Source organism: Oncorhynchus tshawytscha, unplaced genomic scaffold (assembly GCF_018296145.1).
Source record: "Oncorhynchus tshawytscha isolate Ot180627B unplaced genomic scaffold, Otsh_v2.0 Un_contig_4324_pilon_pilon, whole genome shotgun sequence".
Taxonomy (NCBI): domain Eukaryota; kingdom Metazoa; phylum Chordata; class Actinopteri; order Salmoniformes; family Salmonidae; genus Oncorhynchus; species Oncorhynchus tshawytscha.
The window spans coordinates 387501-397500 of NW_024609799.1; the positions used below are offsets into that span (position 1 = coordinate 387501).

Consider the following 10000-nt stretch of genomic DNA (forward strand, 5'->3'; position numbering starts at 1 on the left):
GGGAGAGAGAGGAACAGGGAGAGAAGGAGAGAGTGAGATTGAGGGAGAAGAAAGGAAGAGGGGTTGAATAGGGAGGGAGAGAGAAAGAGGGAGGGAGAGGGAGATGAGGAAAGAAAAAGGGATGAAGAGCATGAAAGAGAGGAGAGCGAAAGAGGGAGGGAGATGAAGAAAGAAGAGAGAGGGATGAAGAGCATGAAAGAGAGGAGAGCGAAAGAGGGAGGGAGATGAAGAAAGAAGAGAGAGGGATGAAGAGGGTGAACGAGAGGAGAGAGAGATTAGAAGCAGCATCAGATCAATAGAGGAGAGTTTTTTCCTTCAGTAATAATGATGAAATATGGCGTAAGCAGGAACTACCATACTACTGCATAATCACACACACTGCTGCGCGGGAGTGTTTGTGTGTGTGAGAGATGGTAGGGTCTGTTTACATTGGGACTTTTGTAGATTTCACAACATCCTTTCAGAATAGGAGTTATGTAAATACTGATTAGGACAATTGGCAGATGAAGTTACGCCTATCCACTTAGATATCCACTATGTTAGATACAGTATCTACTATATCCACTATGTTAGATATCCACTATGTTAGATATCCACTATGTTAGATATCCACTGTGTTAGATATCCACTGTTATATCCACTATGTTAGATATCCACTATGTTAGATACAGTATCTACTATATCCACTATGTTAGATATCCACTATGTTAGATATCCACTATGTTAGATACAGTATCTACTATATCCACTATGTTAGATATCCACTATGTTAGATATCCACTATGTTAGTTACAGTATCTACTATATCCACTATGTTAGATATCCACTATGTTAGATACAGTATCTACTATATCCACTATGTTAGATACAGTATCTACTATATCCACTATGTTAGATATCCACTATGTTAGATATCCACTATGTTAGATACAGATATCCACTATGTTAGATATCCACTATGTTAGATAGATATCCACTATGTTAGATATCCACTATGTTAGATATATGTTAGATATACTATATCCACTATGTTAGATAGCCACTGTGTTAGATACAGTATCTACTATATCCACTATGTTAGATATCCACTATGTTAGATACAGTATCTACTATATCCACTATGTTAGATATCCACTATGTTAGATATCCACTATGTTAGATACAGTATCTACTATATCCACTATGTTAGATATCCACTGTGTTAGATATCCACTGTTAGATATCCACTATGTTAGATATCCACTATGTTAGATATCCACTATGTTAGATATCCGCTATGTTAGATATCCACTATGTTAGATACAGTATCTACTATATCCACTATGGTAGATATCCACTGTGTTAGATATCCACTGTGTTAGATATCCACTATGTTAGATACAGTATCTACTATATCCACTATGTTAGATATCCACTATGTTAGATATCCACTATGTTAGATACAGTATCTACTATCCACTATGGTAGATATCCACTATGTTAGATATCCACTATGGTAGATATCCACTATGTTAGATACAGTATCTACTATATCCACTATGGTATATATCCACTGTGTTAGATATCCACTGTGTTAGATATCCACTATGTTAGATATCCACTATGTTAGATACAGTATCTACTATATCCACTATGGTAGATATCCACTGTGTTAGATATCCACTGTGTTAGATATCCACTATGTTAGATACAGTATCTACTATATCCACTATGTTAGATACACACCCTAGATAAGTATCTACACACACACACCACACAGTACACACACTATGTTAGATATCCACACAGTATCTACTATATCCACTATGTTAGATACACTATGTTAGATACACACACTATGTTAGGTACACTATGTTAGATATCCACACATCACACACACACACATCCACTAGATATCACACACTGTGTTAGATATCTTAGCTATACATATACACTATGGTAGATACACTAGATAATCTACACACATCATAACAGTATCACACACCTTATATCCACACACACACCACTGTAACAAACTTTTATTATAGTGCAGTATCTACTGTTCCATTGTTAGATATCCAAGGGTATGTTAGATATCCACTATGTTAGATAACCACTGTGCTCTGTGAGAGGAGACTCACTATGTTAGATATCCACTATGAGAGGAGACTCAGGAGAAGGGTAGATATCCACTGTGTTAGATATCCACTAGGGTATCCACTATGTTAGATATCCACTAGTTAGTGCTGGGCTCTGTGTTAGATATCCAGGAGACTCAGGAGACAGTATCTACTATATCCACTATGGTAGATATCCAGAGTCCACTATGGGCTCTGTAGAGAGGAGACTCAGGAGAAGGGTAGAGATATCCATATGAGTGCTGGGCTCTGTGACACACTGTATCACACACTTATCTTAGCATACATATACACACACTGTAACACACACATCATAACACACACACCTTAACACACACACACCACTGTAACAAACTTTTATTATAGTGCGGTTATTGAGAAGGGTAGAGTATAGAGTGCTGGGCTCTGTGAGAGGAGACTCAGGAGAAGGGTAGAGTATAGAGTGCTGGGCTCTGTGAGAGGAGACTCAGGAGAAGGGTAGAGTATAGAGTGCTGGGCTCTGTGAGAGGAGACTCAGGAGAAGGGTAGAGTATAGAGTGCTGGGCTCTGTGAGAGGAGACTCAGGAGAAGGGTAGAGTATAGAGTGCTGGGCTCTGTGAGAGGAGACTCAGGGTTGTCTTTCTATTGCATCATCTTTCTGTGTTTTTCAACTTGTGGCGGTGAGTTCACTACTGTATTATAACACATTTAACAACACCAGGGAAGAAAGGAAAGGAGAGAAGGAGAGAGGGAACGCCACACCTCAAATACAGCCCTAGACTAAAACACACACACCAACACACACTTCTTCTCTGTGGGTGATGATGGTGTGTCTCTTCTCTGAGAATCAACAGTTCATTCATATACACACACCCTGAACCCCCCCCTCCCCATCCCAATTCTCCACTCGCACACTCAAACCACACTCAAACCACACTCAAACCACACTCAAAACACACTCAAACCACACTCAAAACACATTCAAAACACACTCAAAACACACTCAAAACACACTCAAAACACACTCAAAAACCAAAACACTCAAAACACACTCACACTCAAAACACACTCAAAAACACACTCAAACCACACTCAAACCACACTCAAACCACACTCAAAACACACTCAAACCACACTCAAAACACATTCAAAACACACTCAAAACACACTCAAACCACACTCAAAACACACTCAAACCACACTCAAAACACTCCACAACACATACTCCATGTCGGTACAATGAGAATCAACAGTTTCCCAGGGTCTTCACCTCCTGGATAGAGAGAATGTTTACTATACAGTCATAACATCTCTCTTGTCTTCTCATGATGGGAAATATACTCTGACACTGAAGAGATGCGTTCTCTACCTCCTCCCTTAAAGCTAATGATTTTAAATTGAATAAACAATTTGTGGTGAGGGTTTGAAACACTAATCCCCTTCCAGTGAAGGCTGAAAGAGAGAGGTTGTTTTCACACTCTGTGCCTGCGTCAATCGATTCCACGTGCAAACATGCTAACACACTGTTGCTTTTAACTCAGAGCACTACGGAGCTAGGAGATCTCTGCCAACAAGTGGGCTGGAGTCTTGTCCTCTCTCTCTCTCTCACTCTGCCTCTTTCTCTCTCTCCCTCCCACTCTCTCTCTCACTCTGCCTCTTTCTCTCTCTCCCTCCCACTCTCTCTCTGCCCCTCTCTCTCCCTCCCACTCTCTCTCTGCCCCCTCTCTCTCCCTCCCACTCTCTCTCTGCCCCCTCTCTCTCTCTCCCCCTCTCTCTCTGCCCCCTCTCTCTCTCTCCTCCCTCTCTCTGCCCTTCTCTCTCTGCCCTTCTCTCTCTGCCCCTCTCTCTCTGCCCCTCTCTCTCTCCCCCTCTCTCTCTGCCCCTCTCTCTCTGCCCCCCCCTCTCTCTCTGCCCCCTCTCTCTCTGCCCCCTCTCTCTCTGCCCCCCCTCTCTCTGCCCCCTCTCTCTCCCCTCTCTCTCTGCCCCCTCTCTCTCTGCCCCCTCTCTCTCTGCCCCCTCTCTCTCTGCCCCTCTCTCTCTGCCCCTCTCTCTCTCTCTGCCCCTCTCTCTCTCTCTCTGCCCCTCTCTCTCTGCCCCCTCTCTCCCTCTCTCTCTCTCTGCCCCCTCTCTCAATTCAATTCAATTCAATTCAAGGGCTTTATTGGCATGGGAAACATGTGTTAACATTGCCAAAGCAAGTGAGGTAGACAACATACAAAGTGAATATATAAAGTGAAAAACAACAAAAATTAACAGTAAACATTACACATACAGAAGTTTCAAAACAGTAAAGACATTACAAATGTCATATTATATATATATACAGTGTTTTAACAATGTACAAATGGTTAAAGGACACAAGATAAAATAAATAAGCATAAATATGGGTGTATTTACAATGGTGTTTGTTCTTCACTGGTTGCCCTTTTCTCGTGGCAACAGGTCACAAATCTTGCTGCTGTGATGGCACACTGTGGAATTTCACCCAGTAGATATGGGAGTTTTTCAAAATTGGATTTGTTTTCGAATTCTTTGTGGATCTGTGTAATCTGAGGGAAATATGTCTCTCTAATATGGTCATACATTGGGCAGGAGGTTAGGAAGTGCAGCTCAGTTTCCACCTCATTTTGTGGGCAGTGAGCACATAGCCTGTCTTCTCTTGAGAGCCATGTCTGCCTACGGCGGCCTTTCTCAATAGCAAGGCTATGCTCACTGAGTCTGTACATAGTCAAGGCTTTCCTTAATTTTGGGTCAGTCACAGTGGTCAGGTATTCTGCCGCTGTGTACTCTCTGTGTAGGGCCAAATAGCATTCTAGTTTGCTCTGTTTTTTTGTTAATTCTTTCCAATGTGTTAAGTAGTTATCTTTTTGTTTTCTCATGATTTGGTTGGGTCTCTCTCCCACTCTCCCTGCCCCCCTCTCTCTCCATCCCACTTTCTCCCTGCCCCTCTCCCTCCCACTCTCTCTCTGCCCCCCTCTCTCTGATTTTTACCTTGTCAGCTCAGGGATTCAATCTAGCAACCTTTCGGTTACTGGCCTACACTCTAACCACTAGGCTACTCCATCTAGGTGCTGAGTACACACACACACACACACAACACACACACACACACACACACACACACACACACACACACACACACACACGCACACGCACACGCACATACACACACACACACAGTACATACTCTCACCCTGTTAGCTGGGGAGAGCTAAATTAACCTACAAGGTTTTTCTCCTCTGTGAAAAGCCCTTACTAAATAAAAAATGAAAAGGTGTCGGAGCCTGGATCACCTGACGGTGCACATTTTGTGCTGGTGTTCGGGAATTTATCATCACACACTCAGACTACTACTCAGACACACAACACTTTATTTCCGTATTGCAGAAAAGTGAAAAATATAATTTATTTTGTGTCCTCTTTCTTTCTTTGTCTCATCTCTCCTCCCTACATCTTTGTCTCATCTCTCCTCCCTACACCTTTGTCTCATCTCTCCTCCCTACACCTTTGTCTCATCTCTCCTCCCTACATCTTTGTCTCATCTCTCCTCCCTACACCTTTGTCTCATCTCTTTCACTCTCTCTCTCAACCCTCTGTTCTCTCTCTCCATCTTCTTGTTTTCTCTCTCTCTCTCAACTCCCTCTGTTCTCTCTCTCCATCTTCTTGTTTTCTCTCTCTCTCTCAACTCCCTCTGTTCTCTCTCTCCATCTTCTTGTTTCTCTCTCTCTCAACTCCCTCTGTTCTCTCTCTCCTTCTTCTTGTTTTCTCTCTCTCTCTCAACTCCCTCTGTTCTCTCTCTCCATCTTCTTGTTTTCTCTCTCTCTCAACTCCCTCTGTTCTCTCTCCATCTTCTTGTTTTCTCTCTCTCTCAACTCCCTCTGTTCTCTCTCCATCTTCTTGTTTTCTCTCTCTCTCAACTCCCTCTGTTCTCTCTCCATCTTCTTGTTTTCTCTCTCTCTCAACTCCCTCTGTTCTCTCTCCATCTTCTTGTTTTCTCTCTCTCTCAACTCCCTCTGTTCTCTCTCCATCTTCTTCTTCTTGTTTTCTCTCTCTCTCTCAACTCCCTCTGTCTCTCTCTCCATCTTCTTGTTTTCTCTCTCTCTCAACTCCCTCTGTCTTTCTCTCTCTCCATCTTCTTGTTTTTCTCTCTCTCTCTCTCTCCATCTTCTTGTTTTCTCTCCTCTCTGTCTCTCTCTCCTCTCTCTTCTTGTTTTCTCTCTCTCTCTCAACTCCCTCTGTTCTCTCTCCATCTTCTTGTTTCTCTTCTCTCTCTCTCTCTCCATCTTCTTTCTCTCTCTCTCTCCTCTTTCTCTCTCTGTCATCTCTTGTTTTCTCTCTCTCTCAACTCCCTCTGTTCTCTCTCCATCTTCTCTGTTTTCTCTCTCTCTCAACTCTCTGTGCTCTTTCTCTCTCTCTCATCTTCTTGTTTTTTCTCTCTCTCTCTTTCTCTCTTCTCTCTCTCTCTGTCCCTCTTCTCTCTCTCTTCTTGTTTTCTCTCTCTCTCTCGCTCTTTCTCCTCTGTTCTTTCTCTCTCTCTCTCTTCTCTGTTTTCTCTCTCTCTCTCTCTCTCTTTCTCTCTCTCTCTCTCTCTCTTCTCTCTCTCTCTCTGTTTTCTTTCTCTCTCTCTCTGTCTCTCTGTTCTCTCTCTCTCTGTTCTCTGTCGCTTTTTCTCTCTCTCTCTCTGTCTCTCTTTCTCTCTCTGTTCTCTCTCTCATCTTCTTGTCTTTCTCTCTCTCTCAACTCCCTCTGTTCTCTCTTCTTCTTCTCCTCTCTTCTCTGTTCTCTCTCTCTCTCTCTCTCCTCTCTCTCTCTCTCTCTCTTCTCTGTTTTCTCTCTCTCTCTCTTTCTCTCTCCATCTGTCTGCTCTTCTCTCTCTCATCTTCTTGTTCTCTCTCTCTCTCTCAACTCCCTCTTTCTCTCTCCATCTTCTTGCTCTTTTCTCTCTCTCTCAACTCCCTCTTTCTCTCTCCATCTCTCTTTTCTCTCTCTCTGTCGCTCTTCTCTCTCTCTCCTCTCTGTTCTCTCTCCATCTTCTTGTTTTCTTTCTCTCTCTCTCTCTGTCCTCTTTCTCTCTCTCATCTTCTTCTTTTCTCTCTCTCTCTCAACTCTTTCTCCTCTGTTCTCTCTCTCTTCTCTGTCGCTCTTCTCTCTTCTCTTTCTTTCTCTCTCTCTTTCTCTCTCTGTCGCTCTTTTCTCTCTCTCTCTGTCTCTCTTGTCTCTCTCTCTCTGTCTCTTTCTCTCTCTGTCGCTCTTCTCTCCATCTTCTCTGTGCTCTTTCTCTCTCTCTCTGTCTCTTTCTCTCTCTGTCGCTCTTCTCTCTCTCTCTCTGTTGCTCTTTCTCTCTCTCTCTCTGTCCTCTGTTCTCTCTCCATCTTCTTGCTCTTTCTCTCTCTCTCTTCTCTCTCTCTCTCTCTGTCACTCTCTCTCTCTCTGTCGCTCTTTCTTTCTCTCTCTCTCTCTCTGTCTCTTTCTTTCTCTCTCCATCTCTCTTGTTTTCTCTCTCTCTGTCTCTTTCTCTCTCTCTGTCTCTCTCTCTCTCTCTCTCTTGTCGCTTTTCTCTCTCTGTCTCTCTCTCTCTGTTCTCTCTCTCATCTTCTCTTTTCTCTCTCTCTCTTTCATTTCTCTTGTTGTCTTTCTTCTCTGTCACTCTTTCTCTCTTCTCTGTCGCTCTTTCTCTCTCTCTCTCTGTCACTCTTTCTCTCTCTGTCGCTCTGTCGCTCTTTCTTTCTCTCTCTCTCTCTGTCTCTCTTTCTCTCTCTCTCTCTCTCTCTCTCTGTCGCTCTGTCGCTCTTTCTCTCTCTCTGTCGCTCTTTCTCTCTCTCTCTCTGTCACTCTTTCTCTCTCTCTCTCTCTGTCACTCTTTCTCTCTCTCTCTGTCGCTCTTTCTCTCTCTCTCTCTGTCGCTCTTTCTCTCTCTCTCTCTGTCGCTCTTTCTCTCTCTCTCTCTGTCGCTCTTTCTCTCTCTCTCTCTGTCGCTCTTTCTCTCTCTCTCTGTCGCTCTTTCTCTCTCTCTCTCTCTGTCGCTCTTTTCTCTCTCTCTCTGTCGCTCTTTCTCTCTCTCTCTCTGTCGCTCTTTCTCTCTCTCTCTGTCGCTCTTTCTCTCTCTCTCTCTGTCGCTCTTTTCTCTCTCTCTCTGTCGCTCTTTCTCTCTCTCTCTCTGTCTCTTTCTCTCTCTCTCTCTGTCTGTTGCTCTCTCTCTCTCTCTCTCTCTCTGTCGCTCTTTCTCTCTCTCTCTGTCGCTCTTTCTCTCTCTCTCTGTCGCTCTTTCTCTCTCTCTCTGTCGCTCTTTCTCTCTCTCTCTGTCGCTCTTTCTCTCTCTCCATTATCACTAAACTGATTTCTAATTCACAATTAGCCGGAACGCAAAGCGTTAAACTTAAATGATTGACCTCTCTCTCGTCACACCTCAAACTGCCTAGATCAATAAGACCTGCTCTCTCTGTTTTTCTAGGAAGGAGAGATGGAGGGTCGAGAGAAGGGATTAAAAAACGAGTGGAGCTCTGAGGTTTTTAGTCTATTTTTGATATGCCTGTCTCTCTCTCTCGCTCTCCTTCCCTTATTTGCTTTTTCTCAAACTCTTTCTCTCCCTTATTCATGCTCTCTCTCTCTCTCTCTCCTGTGTTTTCTCTGCTTCTCTTCCTCCATAACAATCATCACAGAGTCATTCAGCAGAATCCACAACCAGCATTAGAGATTAGCAGATAAAGCCACTGATCAGACTGTTGTTCTGTAGGGGATTAAATGATATTAGATGACATCAGATGATACAGTCAGGGAATAAGGACAGATGGATTTACTGGCTGCTTACCAAGTGGCACCCTGGTTCCTGTATAGTGCACTAATGTTGATGGGCCCTGGTCAAAAGTAGTGCACTATGTAGGGCAGCGATGGGCATGGAGGTGGGGGCCACAAAAAACGGAACATGAGGGGCCACAGTGGATCTTGGGTCTGTGTTCCCACATCAAGCCCCCCCCGTGACAGCGAAGATTACAAAAATGTCCTACAATTATATACATTTTGCTGTAGGTTGGAGGCAAGTATTTGTAGTTTTAATATGATAACTGATGATCGATGGGCCCCACCCCGGTCGATAATTCGGCCATGCTTACTACAAGTTTAGATAGCTGGCCGCTAGTATCATTTACTAATCCCCCCCAAAAAATTGCTGACATGGGCTAATTGAGTGACTGCTGATGCACAACCTATTTTCTAAATTCACCTTCTGTATTCTACTATTCTAACTCTCAACAGTCAGTTGAGACCCTGACTGAATTTAAAAAATGTGTTTTGTTATTGGTCCACAGGCCTTCTAAAGGCTGCATGTGGCCTGCAGGGCCCCCAGTTGCCCATCCCTAATGTAGGGAATAGTGTGGCCTGCAGGCCCCCAGTTGCCCATCCCTAATGTAGGGAATAGTGTGGCCTGCAGGCCCCCAGTTGCCCATCCCTAATGTAGGGAATAGTGTGGCCTGCAGGCCCCCAGTTGTCCATCCCTAATGTAGAGAATAGTGTGGCCTGTAGGGAGCCAGTTGTCCATCCCTCATGTAGAGAATAGTGTGGCATTTAGGACACACACATTGTCTGTCTCAAGCCTCAGACAGACACGCAGTCGTGCAGCAGGGGACTAAGCACACACCCCTGAGGGGTCACCGTGTTGATGGTCAGTGTGGCAGAAGTGTTGTTGCCTACCTTCAACACCTGGGGGTGGCCCATCAGGAAGTCCAGGAACCAGTTGCAGAGGAAGGTGTTCAGTCCCAGGGTTATGAGCTTGAGGGGACTATGGTGAATGCTGAGCTGTAGTCAATGAACAGCTTTCTTACAAAGGTATTTTTGTCCAGGTGGGAAAGGACAGTGTGGAGTGCAATATAGATTGTGTCATCTGTGGATCTGTTGGGGCAGTATGCGAA

General features: G+C 44.0%; 1 protein-coding gene across 4 annotated transcripts in view; it reads left to right on the plus strand.

The window, feature by feature from the left end:
- The window catches only part of mafgb (v-maf avian musculoaponeurotic fibrosarcoma oncogene homolog Gb), a 29068-nt gene that overhangs the window by 9198 nt on the left and 9870 nt on the right, over positions 1-10000 (plus strand). The window contains exon 2 of one of the 4 annotated variants that reach the window (XM_042318270.1): positions 8548-8601. The exons of the other annotated variants lie outside the window; for them this stretch is intronic. Coding sequence (XP_042174204.1) covers positions 8557-8601 — 45 coding nt within the window. The 5' untranslated portion in view covers positions 8548-8556. The remainder of the gene's footprint in view (positions 1-8547; positions 8602-10000) is intronic. 4 annotated transcript variants of the gene reach the window in all.